The following is a 27,944-nucleotide window of genomic DNA, read 5'->3' as shown; positions in this document are numbered from 1 at the left end:
CTCTCTTTTCCTCCTTAATCATCAGAAGTGGTTCAAGAACCAGTTTGACTGGGGAGAGGTGTTATCGTATCATGTACTATCACGAATGATATTTCAGTTTTTGCTTTTAACAGCTAAATGTCAAGGAGACAAATGAAAGTATATTTCAAGTTTGTGCTGCTCCTTCACCAGAAGATCTGTGTTTTTGCAACCTAGGGAACAAAGCTAGGAGTCTGAACACACAGGATTTCAATAAAAAATTTCCCAGGGAATGAAATTAATTAGCTAGCCGGAAAGGAGTATTTAAGCTTCTAGTCAGATAACTGGAAGTTCACCAGCTCAGCAGAGTCAAAGGGGGATGACATCATCGCTATCCCACAGAAATAGAGGGAAGATGTTATGAGTCTCTCTTCTGCATATCCCATCTCCCCACCTACCCCGGACCTTCCCCGGCGCACTGCCTACACTAAGTGTTCTGCCCCTCCCTGGTCCATGGGCAACCCATTCTCTGTTTCCTTTTTTCCCTACTGTCTAGAGAATGATACCGCACCTAATACATTTTTCCTTCTTCCTCTCCTTTTACATTAGCCCATTTGCATGGTGTGTTTTCTCTGATTCTTGTTTTCAAGGAGCCAACCTGACTCAGATAATCTACAGATAATTCCAGAAGTAAGTGCCTAGCTTAATATATATTATAAATAAACAAACAAACAAATAAATAAATAAATAAAAATATATAAATTATACTGTGAACCAGAGCCTTATCAGCTGATCAGCTGCTCTTGTTGTCTAACCCCTTCAGAGATACTGAGAAACAGAGAAGGGAGAAATATGTACTGTCAAAAATGAATGATTCAGGCGGGTAAAATCCCCCTTGCAAGAATTCTGTCTGGATTTTAACATTCCTCCTCTTTGGAGGAGCTGAAACACATGTGGAGCTGCAGGGATCCCAATGGATGTGGACAGCATTTCCCTCTCCAGCAGTCTCTTTTCCCTCCTCCAGTCAGCGATTTGGCTTGCTTGGGCTGGAGCCATGATCCCACTGACAGCTCAGCTCCGGCTGTGCACGACTTCAGACACAAGCCGTGGGGAAGGTGATTATTGAGCTCTAATCCACCGCACCGTCAGCAGAAGAATAACGCTCCGACTGGTTGCCCTCCAGCCAGTCCTCCATGCATCGCCACTGTTCTCCCCAAATCCCATAACACTGTGTGTTGGCTGCACATGAAATTTCTGCTCTCGCTGCTTGCGTGGGTGGTAATAATGTCTCAGATTCATTTCTCCCACACCCTTTCATTTTCTGGCCAGATTTGGCCATAATCTGTTATTTTACCCCTTTAAATAGAACCACCAGTGCCCAATTTTGTCTCTTTTTCTGTTAAAGTGGTGTTTGGATGAGTCCTTGGACCATCACCTACCTTTAACAGAAATGGATGGAATGAAACTCAGCTATGAAAGCAAGCTACTGGCAGCTCATATACAAGGTGCCAGTGAAACTACCTTTCTGCTGGCTTTTAGATTTTTCAGGCTTGAACAAAGATGCTGTGACTAATATTTTAATACATGTAAATTAACATATTGGAGTAACTGGAAACTAACATTTGCAATATGCCTGCCAAAAAAATTGTTACCAACACTCAGATTATAGCAAGAGCTTTTAGCTAAAATTGCAACATGCTTTTTATTTTTCACAGCAAATGACTCCAGTCAGATTTAAGATACAGCACCATCTTATGGATATTTGTGTATAGATAAATGAATGTAACTATTTCTCTGCTGGCAAAATGTTTCATGGATAAGGCCTTTCTTTGCCAACAAAACATAATAAGGCAGAATTACCAATCTCTGTACACTTTCAATATGTGTGAAAAGTCAGAATTAGCTCTAGGAATGAGAAAGGACATTTTTCTGACAAAATCACTTTGGCAAAATTCCCATTCAACTATGAAGTCTATGATCACAATGCCAACTATTCCCAGTATTCTAGTATCAGAGCTTCCAATAAGTACTAAAATTTCATGTGAGAGATCTCAAAACTCTTGAGATTCATTTCCTAATCATAACATTAAAAATAAATTTAAATTTCATTTTATTTGTTTCTGGTTTCTGGGCCATTAAGATGAAGTAGGGTCATATTTTTAAGTTTTTCTCGGCAATTTTAAATAATACTGTCTTTTCATTTTTCTGTCCATGAAAGTGGAAGTTTTTTCCTACTTATGTGATTGCAGAGGCTGGACCTTTAAAAAAAACACATTCAAATAGCACGGACTGGGGGTCCTGTTTTTCAGTTTAACTCCCAATTATTTAAGGCCTGTAATTAAAGGAAATGTAAATGTTCACTCTCACTTCGTGCCCTTTTAGTCATTCAAGTGTCACAAAGAATTTTCCATGCAATTAAGAACCAGACACTACGTTTTTTCCTTTTACTGATATTACAAAAATGAAGTCAATTTATTTCTACAGTTTCTTTCTTTCAGTATATGTTTAACTATAAACTTAGGTTTTAGTCCGATTAAACACTTAGCAATCTTAACGTTCCACAGCTACTCTCCTGACTAGAGATGAGTTTACACATAAAATGAAGTGCTTTCCTGAATGGAGGAAACTGTGTATGTAGGAAGTGTGTGTGTGTATGTGTATCATACATGTATATTTTAAATTACATTTACATTTTATTAGAAAGATACCTACCCAAAACTCTAGGAAGCCTGATAAATCAGTATCAATACAGTACATAGAGTGAAATCACAGCAACTTTGAAACATTAATTTATTTATAGAATAACTTCTGTCCAGGATTTTATTGCTCTAGGAAGCACAGGCTCCAAAAATCCCATTAGATTATATCCTTGCAGCCTTCCTGAAATCTCACCACTGAGGGGCATATAAAGAGAGAGAAGGTTTTCTGGGTCTTGGGCCATTAAGAGCACGTTGCTAGCTTCTCCCATCTTGGCCTCTCCCTGCCCATTTATAACTTTATGATTTATGATGGACATCTCAAATCCACTGGAAACCAGTGGAGAGCCAGTGCAGTGTCCTGATAATGGATAAGAGTAATGAAGCTCCACATCAGAACAGAAAGATCAGAACTTCCTCACCAGCTGATCAGACAGGTGGTGCTGGAGGCCAAAAATTCAGTTGCAAAACCTAGCATATAATGGCAGATGAATCTGGTATTATTCCTGCCATCTTCCTTTGCTAACTTTCCCTTTAACACTAGTTGCATGCCATGATTTAGCAAGCACCCCCAAAGGCTGTAATCTAAAGGACTGATTGCAAGATACAGGACAGCACAAAGAATTATGTTTGTATTTGTTGTTTGCCTTAGGAATTAGTTTAACACAAATATTTAAATAAAGTTAATATGAAGAAAAATGTCACCTTCTGCTTTAATTATCTGTCAAATATATTCCAATCTGTCAAATATATTTCAATAAACCTGTACTGAAAGACATGTTTTAATCTAGGACTCTCTACTCTCTTCAAATTAGTTTTTGAAAAAAATGTAGAATTAAATTAAAACAGCTGAATTCATTGAAAATATGTGCTCGGTAAATGCCCACTTTGGTTGAAATATCCTTAGCAATAGATAATATGTGTGAAAAGATATAACAAGAGATATAACAAAATATTAACTGTGCTCTTACATGTGCACTTACTTTAGAGGCAAATGTACAGATTTTTACACAGCTTACATATGTGGTAGATGTTTCTAGCTCTCCTTTCAGCTTACTGCCAGCCAGAACGTTGGTAATTCCAGAGAAATCACTACAGCGCTTCACTCAAGATATAAATCAAAATTTTACCTGTCTTGAAAGATAATAAGTGTGAATTTATGACATCCTCCCTGACAGAGTCATCAGGACATTGCAAAAACAGTTCCAGTAAGATTACAAAATGCTGAAAAGCCACCGTGACAAAAAGCCAAATGTAGTAATACCAATCCCAAGTTCTCACAAATCAAGGACCCCAAATCATAATATTGCCTTTAAAATCATTTGATTTGAGAAGTAAGAACAAAACCGAATTCACATTACATTCTTTTTAACTGTCTTATCAAAAAGATAAGCTATTAGAGTGCAGTCACTTTAACTTTTCTCCACAAGGAGAAGGGCTAGGCTTTTGGGGAGGGAGACGAGGGACTATGAAAGCTGAATTCTCACTCAGTATACTCAATGCAGTTTCCAGTGCTGAAGATAATGTGCCCAGATACTAATAAGCTTGTGGTGAATTGCATGAACTGGCAACAAATAAACTATACACTATAATCAAAATTTTCTGAAGAAAAGAAATTGTTTGATCACCTCTGAAGAACTAACTGAACTGTATTAAAACTGTACTGAAGCTGTATTAAAACAATAGTACTAAAAACGGGCCTTCAGCTAACCCAGGGTATTGTGTTAGAAGACCAAAAGGTGGGAGCATGGCAAAAGCAGGGAATTTTCACATGGTGGTCCAGAGAAAAGGCATGGAATATCACTTCCATTTACATGGTTTAAACTATTGGGCCACTTTAAGTAAAACCAAAAGAAATATTTGATGCAAGTCTAGCCATGGAATGGCAGTGATTAAAAAATGATTCCAGTTTACTGGTTCTAAAAATATCCCCTTTCAGTAAGACAGGCTATAACAAGGTCTTCTCAATGATAAATCCAGACACTAGCAAGACTTTTCTTATCTCTGGTCATGATTATATTCTGACATATTCAACTTGCAACTTCATCCAAGTTCAAATGCAGGGCAGAGTCTAAGAGCCTGTTGAAAATGAAGGGAGAAAAGTCCACTGTAGAGAAAGGAAGGGCTATTACTGTCATCAGTGGACTTTGGATCAAGTCCTAACTCATGAGGATTTACATGCAACAAATAGACAACTAGGTATGATTAGGATGCTTTTGAAACAGGCAGAATCACACTGACGAGCACTCTGTATTTTCGAGAGAGCAGTATTTGGATACTGCTGCCCGTATCTGTATTCTCCGCAAATGTTTTCTATACTCTAAGGCAGATAAGTTGGTTGCAAAACATTCTACGAGAAGAAAATATATCAAAGTCAAACTCATATGCAGGTATCTAAGGAGGGTTTGATTGTTCAAGTACTTAAAATGCAAATTTCAAATGTGGCAGCAGGCATTCTTTTTGTTTTGACCATATGCTCTAAAGGTCTGCCAATGTGTTCAAACATTCTCTTCATCATGAAACAGAAAATTACCATATATCATTTCATAAGGGTTAGAACCAAGTGATTTCCTTGCATGCAGTGGGAGGATCTGGTCATAACCGCATTGTTCTTTATGTCGCTGTTTCAAACTCCTGAAGAAATTTCCATACATGCACATCATCCTTGTGTTTGTTTTGTGTATGCTTTGATTAAAAAGTTAATCTTGTTTTGTAGTCTATTTCCATTATACTAATCATTTAGGATATGAGTTAATGGCCCTTTGTACCATTTATTTAATTACTTAGAATTTGACAAAACAAATGTGGACTCTGGCTGTTTTTCTAAATATTAGGGCACCGATGCTTGAAGCTTGTCTGTTTTATATTCCAGAAGGTTGATTCTTCACTCACTGGTCAGTGAAGTGCAGAATAAGGCCGTGGTAAATGACATTTCATTTCCATAACAAATGTAATGGAAAATATGAAAAGGACATTGTCAATCCACCTAAACTCCAAAATTCACCTTAAAGGAAGACAAATTCATTGCAGGTGATTAGACTGAGACTGAAGTCCAGAATTTGGAATTACACAAACAAAAAAGGGTATGGATAAACTATGCAAGCAGTCAATCATCCGACTAGTGAGTTACAAGCTCAGTTCCCGTAAGAGTCCACAGAAACTGTACATTCATAATTACTTATGTATAAAGCCCGGGAATCTGAGCTCACATGCTAAACAAAATTAACAGGATAATAACAACATTTGTCAATGGACAGTATGCAAAATGTTACGCTCACATGGTGAAGAATTTGAAAGGCTGAGCAAAACCTTTTGGATTCCCAGAACGTGCAGAAAAGGAATTCAGAGTGCTGGAGCATATTTGCCTCTCCTGCACCACCGTTATTGCTCTCCCCCCCACTTCTCCTTTCTTACAGAACAGTCCTCATGGGCAATCACACTGCACAAAAGCCCTACTTTGATTGAGGAGCAGATCCAAATTTCTAATTCAAGCAGAATGCAGTTGCTCAGCTCATAGCGTTAGGAAAAAAAGCAACTGTCTCTTTGGATATATAAAAAGGACAGTTGTCTATACACCTCACAAAGTAGTCAGTCTTTCTGTTCAACGTGATGTGGGAAGGTTAGGGTACCCTTGAGAATCCCATGTCAAGAGAAGTGTACTTCAATAGGGAAGAAACAAGAACAATAACAGTTTGCACCCATCACCTGCACAGAAAGACTAAGGGATTAAGGTCATTTAGCCCAAAGAAAGCTGAGGAGAACCAGGAAAATTCATTTTTTACAGAAACCTTTTAAAGAAAGGAAAGGAATAAACTGTTTTCAATGTTCGCTACAGAAAGAACCAGACTAAGAGGTTTAAATTGCTCAGGGACACAGCGTAGGTTTTAGTGGCCCCAAGGACACTACTGACAAAGGCTTAAAACTCCCTCTCTTGCTCTTCCTCCCTTGAATCTTCCCAGCAATCCCCTTCTTGGCGCTGGGTCAGTGACAGAGACTATTGCACCGCTTTGGGGGGAGACTGCATGGGAATGAGCATCTCAGCCCAGCAAGCACCCCAAGCCTCTGGCAAGAGCAGACCTGGCAGTGGGTCCTGGAAGAGCCACGGACCCTGGGTGAATTCATGTCTCTCTTCTCCTTGTGCTTCCTCCTCACTCCCTAGTAGCCAACAGAAAAAAACAATAAGGTCTAGTCTCAAGGTGTGGGCAGGCGCAGGGAGACCATGTCTTTGAAGTGCCTTTTCCCTTCAGTTTTTTTCAGGTGACCCCTTCTTTATCCTGGGAAGATTCCCCTCAGGGTCTTTCCCTCCAAAACAGGGAGGGCAGGTAAAGTCTGACCTTGTCTAGACTGAGCAGAAAAGCTTCAGTAGCAAATGGAGTGGAGCAAAGTGCTTCTCTTATCCTGCGTGCCAGGAATAGAGAAAACAGAGCAGGGCGAGCAGGGCCAGAATTTGGGTCTTTCCAAGCAGGAATAACAGAGGCTAGGCTGTATGCTCTCATGCCATAGGATGGCATAAGTTCCAGAACAGGAAACTTAAGGTAGCATTAGGACGAGCTTTCTGAACTGAAAGAGGGTTAAATCCTGGAACTGTTTGCCTAGGGAGGTGAAATGCTGGGGGGTATTAAGAACAAGGGTAGACAAGCATCAGTCAGGAATGAGTTAGCTATACTGGATCTTATCTGGGAGCAGAAAAACAGTCCAGATAACTTCTTAAGATCTTTTCCAATCCTACTTTCTATTATTTGTTTATAGAACTGAACAGGGCTTAAGTGAGCACCTTGGTCTGGAAATGTAATAGGATTCACTGGAACTCAGAATGCTCCAGAGCTCTCGCTTCAGTGAGCTTTGTGTCATCTGGGGTTGCTGAGAAACCAAATGCTTTAGAAAGCAGTAACCATCCTTAGTAAAAATAATGCTACTTATGTGTTAATGATACCAACTACATGAAATTGTTAAAGTATTATGGTTAAACCATAGGTAATTTATCGTTCTGTACATTTCTCAATTTTGATAATTCATGTTCTTTAACCTATACTGAGACTTATTCTAAGATTTCCACTGGCATTATTAAGCTAACTGGACAATACATCCTATGATGTTTAGGATCGTAACTTCCTTAGCCAATAAACATAGGTTTAGGGTGGAGAGGTTTGTTGTGGCTAGAAACATTCCTAGAAGAAACATGGATTTGAATATTTTCTTAGTATTTTACAGAAGATATTAATGCCACTTTTTCTGCCCCACACCGAAAAGTCAGACTGCTTTACTTATCTCAACTTAAGGGGTGGAGAACAATACTGCATTTCAGACAAGGGCTACATGGAATCAAATTAATTAAAAAATCTCCTCTTTTTTAGAATAGCTTTTAGTACTAAGTGATGATGTGATATACATTTTAATCTGGCCTCTTACCAATAACCTGCTCAGTATGTCCATTCTGCACAGCTTGTGAGTAACACAGTGCCTGCAAAACATCAGAGCAGGACATATGATTAGCATTTTCTCATGTATGTCTGTATATGTACATACATATATATGAACTAAGCCTGAGCTACAAAACTGGAATCTACCCATGGAAATACTTAGATCCAACTTAGTTTTTTCTTCATATGGATCAGCTGTTGACATCATTTACCCTGCTCAGCTGCCCCTGGCTGGCTGGTGGCTTGGCTTCTTTAGGAACTCATCCGAGGAGAAGAAGAGAATTTCCCTTAAGGGTTAGAAAAGCTAGTAGAAAGGAATCAAGCATGTGGATCCTCTTTATTCCTCCCTGTGTTCTTGTTTGAGACCTATTTAGCTCCCTGATATTAGCATCCAGTTTGGGCACCAAAAGAAACTATCAGGACATAAAGGAATCATAGGGTCATTTTGTCTAATGATTACTCTTATGGAGTCAAAATGTGAAAAGAGAATAGTTTGGAAGGAACACTTTCCTAAACTCTGCAATTTTGACAGGTCAGTGGAGCAAAGGTTTTTCATTTATGTAGAAGAGGAAGATATTCTATTGCAGTGTGCAAATGCAAGGGGTTGTGGTGGACAAAAGACTTTGCAGCAGAGTAGCAGTGGGATGATGGCCTCAGGAGTGCAACAAAAGGCTGTTAATGTGATGCAATGTCTTCTCCATCTTTTAAGAGTGCAAATCTTTTGCCGCTTGCTTGTGAGATTAAAAGAAAGGGAAAAAAATGAATCCCATTCTTTCAGGGCTTAGAAAAGAGCTGTGTGAATATTCACACAGGGAGTTCCGCCATCCACCATAGTGCTCTTGGAAGGGACTGTGGGGCCCGCTATAAAATAAAAAAAGACAGGCAGGCCTAGTTTTCAGGGAAAGCTCTGTCTGTTTATTTTTTGTCAGGGCAATCTGAAGAGCTCTCCTTATTGTAATGCTCATGTTACTACTGCCAACGCCATAATAGGTGTGACCAACACAAAAAATGTTACTGACTGACTTCATTCCACAACTTCCCATCCAAATACTTAAACCTGCACAGAACATCTGAAACATCTGAGGTGTACCATCTGATGTACTTCTGTGAGAAATCCATTCCTGAAATGAAATGAAATGATATTCCAGAAATGAAACCTGCAGAAGTTTCAGCTACCTCCTCAAACTCCTCATAAAGGAATAAAATAATCTCCTGCATGGGAAAGTTGGAGAGTAGGGAAATGTATTGGCTGTGCACAAACTTTTGCACTATAGAGCCACTCGCTGGTAGCGCACAAATGCTGATAAATTTAACATTATGAAAATCTATTGGACACTGCTCATCACAAAGCAGGATGCAAGCTCTATTGCACTTTCAAATTTATGTGCTTCCAGGTGGATTGTTAATCCACATTATTCACTCCATAGGCCCATATGGCATCTCCATCATGCGTTCTTGCCTGGGCAAAAACTCGTTCATATCAATGGACAACAGTGTTGACAGTCAGAGGTCTTCAGAAACTGTGAGCCAGGCCACAAAAGTGATATGTGATCAGCTTCACAGTTATATTATTTAAAAAATAATCATAAAATGCAGCTGTTTCTTCTACTTTACTTTCAGATTTTGTACTTTTGTGGCACACTTCACTCATGTTTTCAAGTATTTCTCCAAAAGTTCATGTTATACAAATAAACATGGTTACACTGGGTAGGGCAAAGGGAGAGGCACTCAAGTACTCTCTGGTGTGGTATATTCCCATGACGCAGAAATAATAAAGCACCCTAGAAACATCACAGTCTGTCTTTCACTACAACATACTTACAAATAATATAAGGTGAGATTCTTGCTTAACCGCATGATTTAGTCAGCTAAGGCATTAGGGAAAAATAATGCAAGAATTGTCTATACCAAGAATTCACTGCATGAAGCTAAAACTCATTACTGTGAACTACTAAGTCTCAAAATAATAACAAATTTAATGACCAAAAGATAGTTTATAAGTGAATTACAAGGCACTAATTCTGTAATAGGAAGTCTTTACTGAGTATAAATAGATTCTTATAAAATTTATTTTTAGTCGTATATTTTCCCAAATAAAATATGAAAACATAGCTAAAAATATTATCTATATCTTGAAATAAAAATTTTCAATCAGTTCAAAAATGATTTTTACACTATTAACTATTCTTACTGCTTCTTTTATCCCCTAAATAGAAAGTTTTATTGACAAAATCTTTATATCATTGCTATATAAATAAGAACAGCTCAGTTATCAATGCTCTTCTGTTAAAATAAATATGCTTTACAAAGTGAATTAGGCTAAATATAACATTTAGGCAGAAAAGTTGCACTTGAATGAATTTTAAGTAAACCTGTGCTGAGATTAGAGAAGTGAGCAGGAAGTACAAATAAAACAGGTTTGGTTAGATTATCTTAATGAGAAGTAATGAATGACTTTTCATTATTATGTCTGGATTTTTTAAGTACATAGGTACTCGTATATAAATTTACATTGACATTTGTGTACTTAACTGGTTCAGCAGCATTTGAATACAAGCCTCCCAGGAATTAAGGGGCAAATTCTGACTGCTTCTTACAAGACTGATACCACAAAAATCTGACAGTAGTATATCTATAAAGTAGATAATGTGGATTCAGGAAGGGTGGCTTTCACACTCTGTAGAAATGTTTATGTGATAAAAGAAGATACTGCATTTAAATGTACTTAAAGAAAAAATAACACAAAGAACCAACAAAAGATCAGAACTAAAAACTATCAAATAATGTTAGATGAGAATATCCTTAGATAATGGAAATGATAGTGTTTGACTATCGGATAAAGAGGTTGGCTGGGCATTCTTAAAAGTAGCTGCAAAAGGTAACAGCATTCATTCTAAGTTATTAGATATGCCGCTAGATATTGTCAATTGATTTTATCAATGCAATTAACTCCAAGTTGAGAACATTCTATTTTGAGCATGGTCTGATGGGAAAAAAAATTGTTCTTGTTTTTATCTTTTTCCCCAAATAAGGAGATACAGTGAGAAATGATGATGCTTGAAAGCAAAGTGCAAGACTTTTGTTGCCTTACTAGAGGTCCTGTTCACGCAGCTCTAGGGAAGATCTTTCAAATGGATAAGCATTGCCCAAGAAGGACAAGAAGGAGGAATTACAGGCTGTTCAGCATCCCTTAATCCCTGGGAAGGTGACAGAACAAATTATCCTGGAAACCATTACCAAACATACTAAAGACAAGAAGGTGATTGGGAATAGTCAGCTTGGATTTATGAAGGGTCAGGCAGGGGTCCTGCCTGACCAACCTATCAGGCCTTCTTTGATGACGTGGTGGACAAGGGGAGAGCAGTGGATGTTTTTTTATCTTGACTTTAGCAAGGCTTTTGACATTGCCTCCCCTAACATCCTAATAGACAAAATGATGAAGTGTAGGCTAGATAAGCAAACATTGAAGTGGATTGAAAACTGACTGAACTGCCAGGCTCAGAGGATTGTGATCAGCAGCATGAAGTCCAGCAGAAGACCAGTCACCAGTGGTGTCACCCAGGGGTCAATACTAGAGCCAATGCTGTTCATCATCTTCATTAATGACCTGGATGATGGGACACCATCAACAAGGTTGCAGATGGTACAAACCTGGAAGGAGTGGCTTTTACGCCATGTGCTTGTGCTGCCATTCAGAGGGAGCTCAACAGGCTGGAGAAAGGGCAGAGAGGAACTTCATAAAGTTCAGCAAAGGAAAATGCGAAGTCCTGCACCGTGGGAGGAATAACCCCATGCACCAGTACAGGCTGGGGGACAAATGGCTGGAAGGTAGCTCTGCAGAGAAGGACCTGGGAGTCCTGGTGGACAACGAGTCCGCAATGCACCCATGTGGCAAAGAAGGCCAACAGCCTCCTGGGCTGCACTGGGAAGTGTTGCCAGCAGGTGGAAGAAGGGGATCCTTCCTCTCTCTGGTGAGGCCACACCTGGAGTGCTGTGTCCAGTGCTGGGCTCCCTAATACAACAGAGACACAGATATAGTGAAACGAGTGAAGTGAAGGGCTACTAAAATGATTAAGGGACTGGAGCATCTCTTGTATGAGGAGAGGCTGCAAGAGCTGGGACTGTTTAGCCTGGAGAAGAGAAGGCTCCGGGGGGATCTTATCAGTGTTTATAAACACCTGATGGGGGGAATAAAGGAGACAGAGACAGATTATTTTCTGTGGTGCTCAGTGAAAGGACAAGAGGCAATGGGCACAAAATAAAATACAGGAAATTCCACTTAAACATGAGAAAAAACTTTACTGTGAGGGTGACTGAGCACTGGAACAGGTTGCTCAGAGAGGCTGTGGAGTCTCCATCCTTGGAGATATTCAAAACCTGATTGAACATAGCTCTGCTCTAGATGACCCTGCTTTGAGCAAGGGGCCTGGACTAGATGCTCTCCAGAGGTCCCTTCCAGCCTCAACAATCCTGTGATTCTATTACAGAAAGAAAACATGTTTCCCATCCAAAAAAGGTGCAGGCAGCTGGTGGAGAAAACATTCTTTCCTATAGAGAAGAGTTGCAGGAGTAATTGTGAGATGGTACTGCCAAACTGGGACTTCTAATTTAAAAATGTTTGGGACCTGACTGCTTTGAAGTTTCAGAGGGTTCATATTCCAGCTAGTGCTTTGCATATCTTCAGTGGCAAGTTTTTCACAGTGATATTTTATTTGTATGTGCCATTAGAAAGACAACAAATTACTGTGAAAGGCACCTGCAAATCTGAGTACACACTGAATTTCTCTTAGTGAAAAAACAGTTTACAGTAACGAGTTACATATTTTTTATTGCACCAAATGACAGTGCTGGAAAAAACAGATAAGACTTTCAGTCTTTCATTTAACACCTTCCTGCAAAAAACTGCCTCAGTTCAGTCACATGCATGTCAAGCCTGACTTTATGAGGAGAATGAAAAGATGCTTTAGCCCCTTTCTCTGTATTAATCCTTGTCTTCCTCTTCTCTACTGTAAGATACTGACATATGACTGGTGATGGTGATACGCACAAAAACTGGCCTTAACATTTCTGGTCATGTCATACTTTTCACTGACTGCCTTTGTGCATTTCACAAATTCTGACACTATTATAACTTCATATTAATGACAAGAGCCAACCATATTTAAAAAAATGAGCTATTTTTATATGACTGCTACACTTAGCCACCCAAACTTCCAAGAAAGACAGTGTGTTTGTCAGCGCAGTTCTCTCTGAACGTTGCACCTCGTTCCTCTGGCAGATCCAGAGGCAGAACCCAGAATCCTAATAGTTAATACTGACATCTAGCAAACAGCTGCCCACAGTAAGAGTAATTTCACCTTCTGCAAGCTGGTTCACTTAGGAGATAGCTGCCTGCTTTAAAGATCCTTTCCTAAATCTCTTACTGGAGGACTGAATGCTTCAAAATATTAATAATGGACTAGAGCCTTTCACCAATTTAAACTTAGACCAGCTTAAAAGGGATGAAAGACTATCTTCATATAGTGGGAACTAAGTGGGCCTTTGAGTTTGCTGAGCTTCAATTTGGGGCTCTTAAAATTTGCCACTGCTAGTCAGCAAAGGCCAAGAGCTGTGTCGGCAGAGCCTCAGTTGCCATCATTTTAATGCATTAAAATGATAAGCAACCCTGCCTTTTTCCTCCTGGCCCTATCCTTTCCCCTTCACTAGTTCCCACGTCCTCCTTGCTCTTGGCACCACTACATATGAGTGTGCAGGGAGCAAGGGAAGGACTTACTGACCCAAGTGAAATCTAACATGCCTCCTCCCCTCCCCCAGGGTTACCTTTCCAAGGGGCTATAATCAGACTCCAGACGTTTAGATTTCACACACTGTAGGTTTTTTTTTTTTTTCCATTTTAGAGATGGTGGCAGGCTTTCATCTCTCTCTCGCAGTCCTAACTGTGAAGATAAACATTATGAACATGAACCCAGTAGAATCTGCAGATAGCCTGGAACATTTTTGAGGGATGTGAACTACCTCTTCCTCACAGTGGGCTCCCAGCAGATGTGTCCTGTGTAGGCAACGTACACTTCAGCAGCAGCTCACCTCTCATCTCAGGAAGGAACGGTTTTGGCGGCTTCTTCGCCTGGACGCATTTAGGATACCTCGTGTTTTCCCCACACTACGTAGCAGAGGAGGCCAAGCAGCCGTGCCGAGACGGGGCCACAGCTCTCCTCCGCGCTGCTCTGCCAGCGCAGCCTCCTCCGGCTGCTTTTACCGCGGTGTTTCGGAGCCGGCCGAGGCGGCGCGGCCGCGTTTCTCGCGCCGCTGCCCCGGGCCGGCGCCGCGGCTCCCGCGCCCCTGCCGCTGCCCTCGCAGAGCCAGCGGGGGCGGCCGCGGAGCAGCGCTCCTGTGCCGGTGCCAGAGGCTTTCCTGGCCAGCAGCTCCCCTTGTTCCCTGTTCCGGATACAGAGAAACCGGCGGGCTCCGCCTGGTCCCAGCCCTCCCGCGCCTCCCCTCCCCTCGGGGAGGAGGGCGGCCGTGCCGTGCCGAGCCGTGCCGTGCCGAGCCGTGCCCGGCCAATCCGTGCCGTGCCGTGCCGAGCCAAGCCGTGCCCGGCCAAGCCGTGCCGTGCCGAGCCGAGCCGAGCCGAGCCGTGCCGGCGCGGCGTAGCCCCCGCCCAGGCCGGCCACCTGCGGGCCACTGCTCCCCGCCCCGGCACTCGTGGTGGCCCAGCCCCGCCTCTGATAGGAGCTGCTCGGAGCAATTCCCAAGGCAACACAAGCTCGACCCCCTTCCCAAACCCCGCCTCCCACCCTCCCCTCCCCTGCCGCCCGGCTGCCGCCGCCGGTAGGAAATAGTCTGTGTGTGTAAACTCGACGTGTCCGGAAAGGTGCGCGCTGCTTTCCCTTTCGCTCCGCGGCCGGCCGCGGGGCTCGCCCGCCGAGCGCGATGCTGGACCCGTCCTCCAGCGAAGAGGAGTCCGATGAGGTGCTGGAAGAGGAGAGGCGGGACGTGCTGGTGGTGGCGGGCGGCGGCTCGTCGCGGTCGCTGCCGCCGCCCGCCCGGGACCCGCGGGCCAGGGACGCCGGCGCGGCCCGGGCGGCGAGCCCCAGCCCCTCGGTGCTGAGCGAGGGCCGGGAGGAGCAGGAGCGCCTGCAGAGAGAGGAGCGGGAGAAGCGGCTCCGGCTGCAGCTCTACGTGTTCATCGTGCGGTGCATCGCGCACCCGTTCAACGCCAAGCAGCCCACGGACATGGCCCGCCGGCAGCAGAAGGTGAGACGCCTGCCCGCGCCCTCCGCCGGGCGCTTCCCCGGCCGCCCCCGCTCGCTGCCTGCCTGCCCCGGCCTCCCGCGCGGCCGTGCGCGGCAGCCGCCCGGCGTGCCTGCCTCCGCGCCCGCCGCCCCGCCAAGTCCGCCCCGGCCGGCAACTTCAGCGGGGCGCCGCGCTGCCCGCGCGCCCGGCGCGGCCCGGACCCGCTGCGCGCCCCCTGCGCTGCCCGGGCAGCCCGGCCGCGCCGCGCCGCGCCGCGCCACGCCGCGCCACGCCGCGCTCGGGCCCGGCAACAGGTTGGTCTCGGCGGCGGCGGCGGCCCCGCGGGCTCTGCGGCGCCCTGAGCAGAGGCGTTTGCGAGCAGATTCTTGCCAAAGTGCAATTTAACGCGCCTTCTTAAACACAAAGTAGCGCTTCTGCCTCCAGAAACCCGTCAGCTAGCGGAGGCAAAGTCTCTTAAGTTTTTAGAGCTGCACTTAAACTCGATGTTAGAACGAAATACGAGCACAGGGTGCGGACATAAAGATGTTAGGATCGTTTTGCAGCTGAAGGGGAGACGCTCCTGTGATGTCTCAGCGTGATTTTATGTCATTAATTATTAAGTGCAGTCTTTGTATATGGAGAAACAAGTAAAATGCAGGTGTTTGATGAGAATGGCCTTCTGGTGAAAGTGGACCAAAATTATTCTCTGCTTTCCGTACATTAGAGACAAGCTGTTGAGAATTACCAGGTACATAGTATGTATTTATGCAGTAACAGTGCATATTCTGTTACCTTTGTGCTTTTGAATGGGTGGAATGCTTAAAGTTTTGAAACAGGGCACTGCATTCCCAGATAGTTCTGTTGTTGAAATGTTTGGTCTAAACATTTTGTATCGCTTTACTTTCTATTCAGTTCTGAAAAAAAAAAACACCCCACTTTCCAGAGGGATGTTGATAGGTCGCAAAAAAGAATTCATTTCCACCTGGCTTTTTATGAACTTGGTACTTCTATGTCTCTAAGGTTTTGTAAAATCCAGTGCTGAATGTTTTGGGTGCCAGAATTATCATGCCTGCTATAGGTAATTTGTGCTTATGAATTTTTTGACAAGTTAATGCAGTGATAATAATAATATGATCACTAGAAAAACATTTTGTTTTTATTAAGTTTTAGCTATTTAAACTGTGAAACTTGCATGAGGATTTTTCATAAGCAGGAAGCCAAAGAAAATCAGGCAAAATCAGAAGTTTGCCCTCCATTCCCCAGCCCGCCCCAAAAGAGAGTCATCATAGAAGTGATGTTTCAACGGGACATCTGGAGGTCATCAAGTCTGATCTCCTGCTCGAACCTAGACTGTTATCAACACTAGATCAGGTCAGCCGTGGTTTTGTCTAGCTGAGTCTGGAAAGCCTCCAAGGATGAGAGAGATCCTGCAGCCTCCCTGTGTGACCTGTTCCAGTGCTGCATTATCTTCATATTGAAGAAATTTTTTTCTAATGAACCTCCCAAGTTAGAACTTGTGGCTATCAACCCCAGAAAATATTGAACACCTAGAAGTTCTTACTGGTCTTGATCACTAAATATAGGAACTGCGTTTTAAGAATAACTCCAATATTAGTTAGATGAAGAGATGTATGAAAGGAAGTTACTGATGTTCAGCCAATACAGAATTATGACATTTGTGGATTTAACTTAGAGGCAACGAACTGTTGATTGACAGAATTGACTTGATATCTAAACTTAAATGTTACTGTTGCTAATTACCATTTTTAAGTGATGTCTGACTTCTGGTTTGACTACTATATGTGGAAAGATATAAATATATATATATATATATATATTTTTTTTTTCAGGTTTAGGCATTTAACTGCAGAACCAGGATGATGTTCTGGCTTTTACTGATCAGGAGCTAGTGTTTTTTGATAATACATAGCACAAAAGAATGATTCTTCTTTGTGGAAGTAATGAAATATACATAAACATCCTTACTCTTACTTGACAATCTGAAATATTACCCAGTGAATTACTGAATATAAGGTAGCAGAACCAGCCCTGAATGTTGAGATATCGGAAAACCTGATTTGATAGTTCAGGATCATCTGAGAGCCCTATCAAGAGGCCCTCTTTTGTGCTATAAATATTGCAGTCTGTGCTGCACAGTGGCACCATGCCAATCTTAGGAATGGGAGAGCAACCACCTAGGTTACACTATGTCTTGTTGTAAGACACTTTTGGATGTGTGATAGCTGAAGTTGTATTCCATAGAGTAAAACTGTTGAGTGTCTTGCTTCCTGGATGAGTTTTCTCACTGCCAAGATGTTACACGGGTTTGGACTGTCTCTTAATCTCTTGCTCTTTTGCTTACCTTCTGATTTCTGTTATGTGGCTGTGTGTCTACTGTGAACTGGACTGAGATTATCTACCTCTGTTATTTAACAAGAACTAGTACATGTGCTGTTCATCTTCAATAGATAAGTGACCCAAGGTAGTGTTGAACCAGAAGCTACAATGCTCTGTGGTCCCAGCGCCCAGCCCTGTGTGCCTGTCTCGAGTTGTACATCATTTATAATGCTTTTGCACCAGCAGTCTTTCTGATAACCTAAGAATAGTATCCACCCTGCTTGAGAGCAGAAGTAATTTGTTCTTTCTGCCAGTTCATTTGGCATATTGCTGAGCAAATATTGCAAAATGCAGTTTGCTTCTTTTTTAATGTGGAACATTTTATCCAGTAAGGGAATCAGATGGAATTCACATATCAAATATTCTCAGTTGCACTGTAATATCAGTGAGGAAATGGTTTATAGTCTGTCTGGCTTCTTATGTTTTTCTTGTTTCAGTAACATTAAAATTTACTACACGGTATCTTGAAACCATCACATTTAATGGACTGAATTATACTAATGAATGTAAAGACATTTAAATGCAGGCAGTGTTCCACTCTATTTCTGTATTTTCCTTTGTCCTTTTTCATCCTTCTTTCTTCCCGCCAAGTAAAATAAGTTCAACTCTATTGTGATATATAAGATTAATTAAAAAAAAAAAAAGAAAGAAAAGAAATGGGACTTTAAGGAAAAAAACAACCTATCACAATTAATCAGAGCAGTGGTCCATCAACTTTGGTAACTTTTTTTCTGATGCCTAATTCAATGTAGTTTAGCCCAAACTTCACTGAAACACGTACTTTTACATCCATCTGCATTTATTTTTTACTCTATAGGATATATATTAGAAATATTATTTTTAACTGTTCAGAGTGATTTGGTGACCTGCTATTACATCCTGTATTATTTTGGTTACTGGTAGATTTGAGGTAAAGGGGGAAGAATAAGCTAATATTAGAGATGTGAAACAGAAGCATGGGGTAAGTGATTTTTCAAGTTGACATAGCAAATTCTGCCAGAGATGCAGTTAGCTTTACAGAATCTTAAACCTATGCTTAATTACACATTTTCCTTAGATATTTATGGACATTTGACCATGTGTTTTCCAAGCTTCTAGAGGAATATTAATGCATCAATGGTCTATGTCAGGCCTTTATTGAATAAGGTTTGTCTGTCTTTGGTTTGAAAGAGATATTATCACCTGCTTTTTGTAATTTTCATTTTTTTTAATGAGTCTTCTGGAATATATTTCAGCATTTTTCTTTTTCTACCTCTTCACTCCTCTTCCTTTTTATTCCAGCAAAAGAGAAGCCATAATTAACTAATCTCATTCCTTTTCTCCCACCCCAGCCAAGCCAAATCTCAAAACACTCAGCCGACTGAATTTAAACTCAGAAAGTTCATGGGATTCAGCTGGTAGAAAGAAACACGTTCTCAGTGAAGCTGTCTTCCATCAAGGGAAAATAATGTATGTGATATACATGCTCACTGAGCCAGGGATTAGGTGCTGATCCTAGTAACTACAGTTTATACCAGCCAGTTTTATATGTTTATAGATGCACTCAGTTTTATTCATGGACCAGGTGCCAAAGATATGTTTTGTATCTGGGCGATGGATCAGAATCCAAGTTGCTGGGTAGAAGGGACGGTGGAATGCTACCATTAACTAACAGAAAGGGTATTAATCTTCCTCAACATTTAAAAATTTTCTCTAGTAATCAGGTGGTCAGTCAGTGGAAATCCAAGAATGGGGGGAAGTAATGTCCATATGCTAAACAAGAAGATTTCCTAATGCAGTACATCAAAATTGATAATTCAGATCTTACTTTGATAGGCGATAAGTAGCAGGAGTAATTGAGCTGGCTGTTTAGAAATAGTTAACTACATCAGTTTACTTCCTGAAAACATACTGACTTTTTTCCTTCCATTTCTTTTCTTTTCTCCCTCTGCTCACACATGAGTATATCAAAAACATCGACTTCTAGTTGCTACTCAAAAGTAAGACTGGTAGCATTCAATAATTTATTTTCATTTGAACTCCATGAGTGCATTCTTTCTTGACTATTTTTCCCCTTCCCTGTTTCTTGGACTTTACCACTAAAGGAGAGGTTCATAATGATGTATAGCCTCTAAATAACTTATCAGGAAAGTGTTAGTAGTTAGATTGGCTGAGCATGTTTTGGGAAAGAAAATAGTCTCTTGGCTTCTGAGCCTCCTTTGTAAGATGTCTTCTTCCAGTGCTAAGATAGCAAGGAGAATACATCCAGAGTTTTGAACAGAAACTCCAGACGCATTTCAGAGGGAAAACTTAACTAGAGAGTTTTGCCACCTGATCCAGCTTGTGCTAAAGAGCTGCCCAGGAAGGTGTCTTCCATTCCTGCCTTCAATGTGTTTCCTTTACTACTCTTGAAATGACTTTCAGGATCAGTTTATAAAAAAAAAATTAAAACAAGTTTGCCTCCCCAAGCACCTTGATAACACCTCATGATGTGCCTAACCACTATTTTCAGTCAAGTTAGTATACAAAATTTTGATGAATCCTGTCAAAGCCCATTAAGATACAGCCCTACCTTGCTTTATATGTATTGAGACAAGTTTATTGGCAAATAATTTTTTTTTCCTTGCAGTCAGAGCTTGCTCTTTGGGGAAGAAGAAATTCCTGTCTGCACTAGGACTGTTACTCATTGGGGACAACTGGAGTCAACTATGGATCATGACTGAAAAAATACTGAAGGGTGTTTAGTGAAGCAGCACCTTCTAGATACTGTGTCCATCACCACTTCAGAAATGACAGTTGTCAGAGTTTTGATTTAATCTTAAACTGCTCTCCTGCCCTGCCAGCTCAGCATTGATTAATGCGGCTTGGCCAGCAGCTAGTCAATGTGCTGGGAAAACAAGTCTTTGGTAAATAGCTGTGTAATGAAGTGGATATCTAGGGACAGCAACAAGGCTGTAAATCTAGTCTTATTATGCTGAACAATTAATTCATCAGTCTCTTTGTTTTTGTTTTCCCTGCCTATTTTAGCTGATGCCTGCTTTTGAAAGCCTCCTATATTCCTTGCTAACTTCCTCCTCTTGCTGCCTGCTGATTGCTGTGGCATGTTCAGGTCTGATACCAAAACATCTTGTTTTTTTAGCTATTGCCTTACAGGAGGGGAGGAAGAGAGATGAGCAGCATCTGCTGAATTTCTGTTCCCTTTGCCTAGTGACTATCTCCAGTACCTGCTTCTGCCTGGAAATGCTGGCACCAAATTGAAAGCAGCCCAGTGCTTGTGAGCTGCAGCTGATTCCCGCAGGTTTTGGAATAGCAGCTGTGAAAAGTCAGTTTTCGGTTTGTTGCTGTGTGGGGGAAACTCTGAGCAGCAGGAGAGGAAGTGTTTGTATGTGGATATGGGCTGTATCAGTTTAGTTTTGTGTTTTGAAGGTTATTTTCATAGCCATAAGCACTGAAGGGTTTTTATTTTTTTTTAAATGTACCTTCAGTTATGTAGAAATTGATGATACTTGCCCAGAAGAACTTGCTTTTTTCTGGTTCTTATTTATGTTGCAGCTAAAAGAAAAAGCATATATTTGTCTTCAAGCATGTTTACTTGTATGCCTAAGCTTAAGAAAGTTCTTGAGTGTTTTTCCTGTCAGGAAGAGGAAAAGCACTAATTAACTGCATTGTGAAGAATGAACAGACCTACAGGAAGTACTTTTTTAACTCTATGTCCTGGTGAAGAAAAATTAGAAACAGAGAAGGTGATTGTACAAGAAGTTTTTTTCCAGCTCTATTTTCGTTTTTCTCTCTCACTTTATTTCTTCATTTATGTTCAATTGCTTTGGCTGTGAAGTTTTGAAAGTAGAGGCAGGCGGCTTCTGTTTAGTGCAATGCAAGAGTAGAGGAGGAGGACTCAGGGTAATAATTTAGAAGAATAATCCTCAGACCAGCGCTTTGAGGGGACTTGATTTGGCCTCAGACAAGGACACAAAAGAAAGGACAGACCTTGGTGTGTAAATGCAGTCACCAAAAAGATGATGTACAGCTATAAAGAGTAGGGGAGAAATGGAAATCAGTGATAGAGAGTTTTATGTAGTGAGTTAAAGGTGTTAAGGAAGTAGGTGGGATTGAATTAATTTTGGAGTAGAGGAACAGTTTAGCAAGGAAAATGACAAAGTGAAAAGAGGAATGAATTTGTAGGAGAGAAATGCACTGATCCGCTGGGAAAATTCTGTTTTTCAATATGAAACGAAATGAAGGAGGAACATTTTGAGGGTGAGAGTTTGCAGGGAAGATATCGAGCTAGTAAAAAGGAGATGAGGATTAAGCTGGAAATAAGTTAATAGACCCAACATCAGTGTTAGTGTAATGAAGAATAGCAAGGGCAAATAGGCATTGAGGAACTCGAAACTCAGGAACTGGCGTTCATGGAAGTCTGAGTGGAGGATATGGTGGGCTGGGTGAAAACGGTGTTTTCATGGTCTCAGACTTTTTCTGCAGAAGTTTGCAGCTGTTTTATCTGTGTGGGGTTTTTGGTTTTTTTGATAGTGGATTCATGAGCTTTCTTAAAAAAAATCTCCAGGCAGTATATGCCAAATATTTATCTTGCTAGCTTTTGCTCAGGAGCATCCCCAGTTTGAGCCTATTGCTCTTATGTTCCTTCATTTATTTCTAAATTATATATTCTGAGGCCTTGTAGCAAGTTACTGGTGGCTATTTCTCATACAAAAGTGTCCTAAGAATGTTTCACTATTACAACTGTTTAGTGCATCAAATATGCATTAGTGTTAAAATATTAATATTGACCAGTTTTTCTTTTTGATCTCCTTACGGATGGAGCATAAGCAAGGAAAAGAAATTAAAAAAAAGAAGTGGTTGTTTGGTATAGATGTGATATTAAAGCATCATAGTGATCAGTTCCCCTCTGACTCCTCCTTCCTTCCCCCAGTGACATAAAGGTAGAGGATTTTTCAATTCTTTACCGAAGGAAAGCAACAGATATTGATATTATTTGGAGATTGAAATTAACAAGCTCCATCAGTAATTTTAGGCCTGAATTTGTAATTTTCAGCTCACTGACACTAAGCAGACTAGGAGTATTTGCCTGAATGGACGCTTTGATTCAACTAAATGTCTGTGATACAAACTTTGCTGGTCTCATTTATATGTTTTTGGTTTTTTGGAATGATTTAGCTCCCAAATAGAATGGCTTTAAAAATATCAGTTGAGATTTTAAAGCCAACTTTTGATGTGATCTTTCTCTGCTATCTGAGTGTTCTAGGTGTCCTTACTTAATGCTTCCAGGCCTTTCTCCATGAAAATGAATGTTAGAAAATGACTGGCTATGTTTTGTGTATATAATTTTATGGAAACCTCTTGGGACTTAAAGAAGAAACATCTTGTAAAGGTAATCTGAGAATTATGAAATCTGGTAACCTGTGGGTATATATGCCCTAGATATATTTTGCTCATGTGTTGCTGAAAATGAAATGCGTGAAAAATGGAATGAAAGTGACTGACATGTACAAGATTGCCATTCATGCCTTTGTCATTTAATGGTGATTGCTGCACAAGATCAGTTGCCAACTAGTATCAGTGTAAGGTGCCTTCTATGATTATTTTAATGTACAGCTCTCACTCAAACACACTGTCTGTGACATGGTTAGCACCTTTCTGCACTCCTGCTATAGTGAGATGAAGATTTGTTTGTCTCCTCTTCTCCTCCACCTCCCACAGGCACAGAGTGGAGGATTTAGGGAATAGTACTTGCTTTAGAGCTAAGACCTCTTCACTTTCTAAATTGCAAGGAAGGACAAGGATGCACTGGAAAGGACTGCGTATTATCTGTGGTCTTTGCTTGGCTGTTCCTCAAAATTACACTGAAGTAACTGTATTACAGAGGTCTTTCTATTACTTTAATATGACTTCTTATCTGTAGGTGAAAAGCATTATGTAAGAATGAGAAGTATTATTTGCTTAAAATGGAAACAATTTTTCAAATTTTCACTAAATTACTGGCTGTTTAGTTATGTTCTGGATATTTATCCTCTAATACATTATTAATGCATTAATTTGCTAACTACAGTTAGTCAAAACTCAGTCTGGAATGGGTTTCAAGAGGTCACAGAGATGTGATAAAATCGCTAAGCTGCCAAACGCCTCCATATATGACCGTCTCTCTGTATTACAGAGCTGTGTCTATTACAAATGCACTTAATTATGCATAGCAGCAGGAGAAGGAGGCTGTACAGACTGGCAGAGTTCTTCCAGTATTATAAAAATGTATATCTAAACCTGACTATTGGATTTTGCTAATCCATGCTTGATGGTGCCAATGCATGGACTGTAATCCCTGCCTGATGGGCAGTGGCCATGGTTGCTGTCCAGGAACTGTAAAAGTACGATCAGATGAAATAGTCAAGACTCTTAAAAAGTTAGACCATCCCCAAAGTTAGCACACTTTATCAGTGACAACTTCACTGTCTACATTAAATTTTAGCTCATATCAGGACTTTGCTTTAGAGTCAGCTTTCTTCTTGTCCCCGTTTACAGAGTCCTGGTTTGCATCGCAGGGCAGACTAGGAGTGCACAAACATGATCTGTGGGTGAAACTAAACCAGGAGGTGTATTCTAGGATCGCATTAAGCTTGTGCAACCAAACTAGAGATGGTCTGAAGTAAAGCTTCCTGAAATGAGTTTAGGGTGGATGTTAGCTCTTCAGTATCAACCACTTCACTTTGCAGAGTCAATCCTATTGGATCACATTGGTTGCCAATGAAGATTTAACTTCAGAGCAGAGAGAGTCAGTCATTTAAAATAAAGCAGCTAACACAGAGAGATAGCTGGAACCTAAATGAGATAAATAGTATCACAAGGCAGTCTCCTGCTTGAGCCAGTAAAGCAGGACAGAATATGCAGTGCAAACATAAAAACAGCTGAAGTAACAAAGTAATATGTTCTCGCTATGCCTGAAGTTAATTAGGGGCAATAAACTGCCCCTAATTACTAAAAGTGTGGGATCTTCAACAAAGTTCTCTAGGATACTAATTAAAAGAACTGATTATAAGAAATAGAATGCATAATTAATGACTGGGAAATGATTTTCAAGAACATCTTCAAAGAGCAAATAAAGTGCCCTTGGAAAATATTGTGACACCCTGAGTCATCCACTGAATCTAATCCAGCAGATAGACTTGAACTGATTTGCAAGAGGTTGCTGTGCTTCTACTTTCCAGTGCTGAAGTAGGGATTAATGTGGGCAGAGTGACTGGTAGACTAGGAGGAGTATTTCCACTTTAATTTCAGATACTCTCATAGATTTATGTATGATTTCGATAGAACATGCTTGTGAAATATACTGACCTACTGTATGTCTTTTTAGTAGTTGGCTTTGCAATAGACTGCTGCCCTCACAGTTGAGGGAGCGGTTAAGCGGTTATGCTTGGAGAGGACCATTGGTTAGCATCCTCTCTATGTTGATTACTAGCACATGTATGTGTGTGGCAACTGTTTGCCATGAAGTGTGCATGCTACCAAATAGACTGTGATTTCTATTTTCGAGGGTCTTGTAATTTTCAAATTATTAGGTTTTCATCTGACAGAACAAAAATGGAAAGTATAAAGATTCTCTCTTCCTTACAAAAATTCTGAATTAATGACTGTTTCCATTTCCTCACCCCCCATTTAATCCATCCATCTCTTTAAATAGGCAAAAATGGGGGTTGTTAAATTTTATCCAGGCACTTGTTTTGGTGTCCCTGCTTAATTGGAAACCCCTTAATTTGTAAACTTCAAATGTTTCAAATAGCCCTTGTCCTCAATTATTTTGATATGTTTATAGAAGTTTAGATTAGAAGTGACAAAGCTATAATTACTTGGAAATTACATTATCCTATGTGTAATTTCCTATTCCACTTCAGAGTGTCTGCCAGAGGCGTGAGGTGGGAAGTTTGAGGCACGCAGTAGCACTGGTGTGTGCATGAGGGTAGCCCTGCGCCAGTCTGGGGAGAGGGACACAGGTGCATTTGTTTAAGTAATGAGGCATTCAGACAAACCTACTGCTGTATGATGTCTCTCCAGACAGACATTACGTTTAATTCTCGCATTTCAATCCGTGATCATTGCAATAAACACAAGCGCAGTGCAGGGGGAGGGAGGCAGAGGAGACAGGCTGGTTTCTTCGTGCCTGTGTTCTTGTTGTGCACGGACTGGAGTTAACAGCTACATTGCCCCTGCTGCTAGAACATGAAGATTGTGTCAGTGTTCAGAAGGAAATGTCTTTCCTCTTCCTCTGCTCTTTATGTGAGATAAATGTTCTTGGAGCCAACAGATCCAGAACTGAAATATCCATGTTCTCCGGTGTGTCTTTAACCTGAAAGTAGGAAATGCTTCTAGGCTTCAGTGAACTGATTAGTATCTGTATGGTCCTATGAGGCTGTATGATGTAACTCTGAATATATTTGTGTGCTGGAAAAGGGGACACTATCAACTCTCGTACTTCTGAAGTGAGACCCATGGTAGTGCGGCGTGAAAGGCAGGGCGGGACTCCTGCTGCTAGTAGCACCTCCACAAGTCATGTTTCAAGTTATGTTTCTGCTCTACTCCTAATTCTGCCAAATTATGTACGTGGAATGATTGTTAAGCCCTGAAGGACTGGCATACAGGTAAAATATGCATATGTATGCTTGTACATAAAAGGAGTATGTGTGTATGAGAAAGAGCTGTAGATACAGATAGATATGAGGGGAAGGGAATTAGCATTCCATACTATATTATAATCTGTTTTAAAGAGATCACACATTGAACCTAAAAATGACACAAGTCATTTAATAGTACTAATTTATCAGAAAATTTTTTCTCTGTTTCCTATTGTAAAAATTGCAAATTGACATTTATTTTCTTAAAAAGAAAACCCTCTGCAGATCTGTATTTTTGCCTTTGCTCAGTTTATTAGCTACTTGGTATAGAATGAAACTCCCAGTAATGTCTGTCCATATAAGTTTCGTCAGATATTCTCTTTTGTTTCACAGTTCCATTTTGAACTTGCAGTACCATTACTCCTACAGCTTGTGATAAGGAAGCAAAGATGTTCCTATGGCTTTTGTTAACAGTAAAGCGTTTTATTTTTTATTTCAGGATTGACTTGATCCCTTAAGGCTAGCTCAGAAGGTGCCCTGTTGAATATAGTACACTGAGCTTCTGCTTTCTTGGTTACAGACATAAGACTTAAATAATCAATTTTTTATTGTATTGAAGACGAATTTATACCTTAACTGCAGAAACTTGCTCTGCATTGAAACATAGCATATGTGTTCTCAGGGCTAAGGATAATTTGTTTTCCTAATTTGATTCGATTTGTATTTTTTTCCTGCAGTGGAAAAATAATTAGTTCCAACAGGAAAATAGCTATCCTGATTGCATGTTAAAAAAAAAAGATTATTCCACTGCACATCTGTGCAGATAGTAGCCTCTTATCTTTTTCCCACTTTGACTAATGAGGCTACAGAGCAACTAGCACAACCGTCAGAAGCCACTCTTTGAAAGAAGTTGTCCTGTATTATTTTTAATAGTGATATGGTTACAGCAGAACAGCTTCTTTGTATCAGTGATCAAAATCACACTGACATAGTGCTAATAAGATAAATGGGATAATGCATACTGATTATAATAACTTGAGTGATATATGGATTGAGAGATTCTGTGAAAAGGTGTGAAACGCTGAAGCTCAGAGTAATACAGATGGTCAGTGATGCAAATCCATTTCAGACTATAATGCTGGAGAGCCTGGAAAATGGATAGAATTGCATATTAACATCAGAAGAAAATAGGTAGCCTCTAACCTTTCCTTTCAAAAAGGGTGAAGGATTCAGAGTGAGAAACTAGCTCATTTTGTCAACTGAATGGACCCATCGTTGGCCAATGCGCACACTTATATGTTTAAGGCAGGTGTCAGGGAATGTTTATTCATTGACGCCATAATATAACTGATTCATGTTATTAATAAAAATGGAGCTTAAGGTATTATCAACATTTGCTTGTGAATTTAAAGCATAATAAAACATTGAAACAATTCACTTGATTTTGTATAGCAAGTAAATCAGCATGTGCCATCAGTACAAAAGAGCGAGGAAGATCAAAATGGACCGAACTAACAGATGACTTTAATGTGGGGGTGGTGTTTAATGCAGATTTTTAAGAAAACTCATAACATTGTGGTTACTTCAAGGTAGGCTGAGTAAACAATAAAGTTTTGTCTGCGGTAGCTTCTAAACCGATTTAT

At 40.7% G+C, this 27,944-nt stretch overlaps 1 protein-coding gene across 1 annotated transcript in view; it reads left to right on the top strand.

Moving 5' to 3' along the window:
* The first annotated feature begins 15,004 nt into the window (after positions 1 to 15,004).
* The window catches only part of CADPS2 (calcium dependent secretion activator 2), a 337,763-nt gene continuing 324,823 nt past the window's right edge, over positions 15,005 to 27,944 (top strand). The window contains exon 1 of the mRNA XM_067289963.1: positions 15,005 to 15,328. Coding sequence (XP_067146064.1) covers positions 15,005 to 15,328 — 324 coding nt within the window. The remainder of the gene's footprint in view (positions 15,329 to 27,944) is intronic.

The sequence above is a fragment of the Apteryx mantelli genome, chromosome 1, assembly GCF_036417845.1.
Source record: "Apteryx mantelli isolate bAptMan1 chromosome 1, bAptMan1.hap1, whole genome shotgun sequence".
Taxonomy (NCBI): domain Eukaryota; kingdom Metazoa; phylum Chordata; class Aves; order Apterygiformes; family Apterygidae; genus Apteryx; species Apteryx mantelli.
This window is presented reverse-complemented; position numbering and strand designations above follow the sequence as displayed.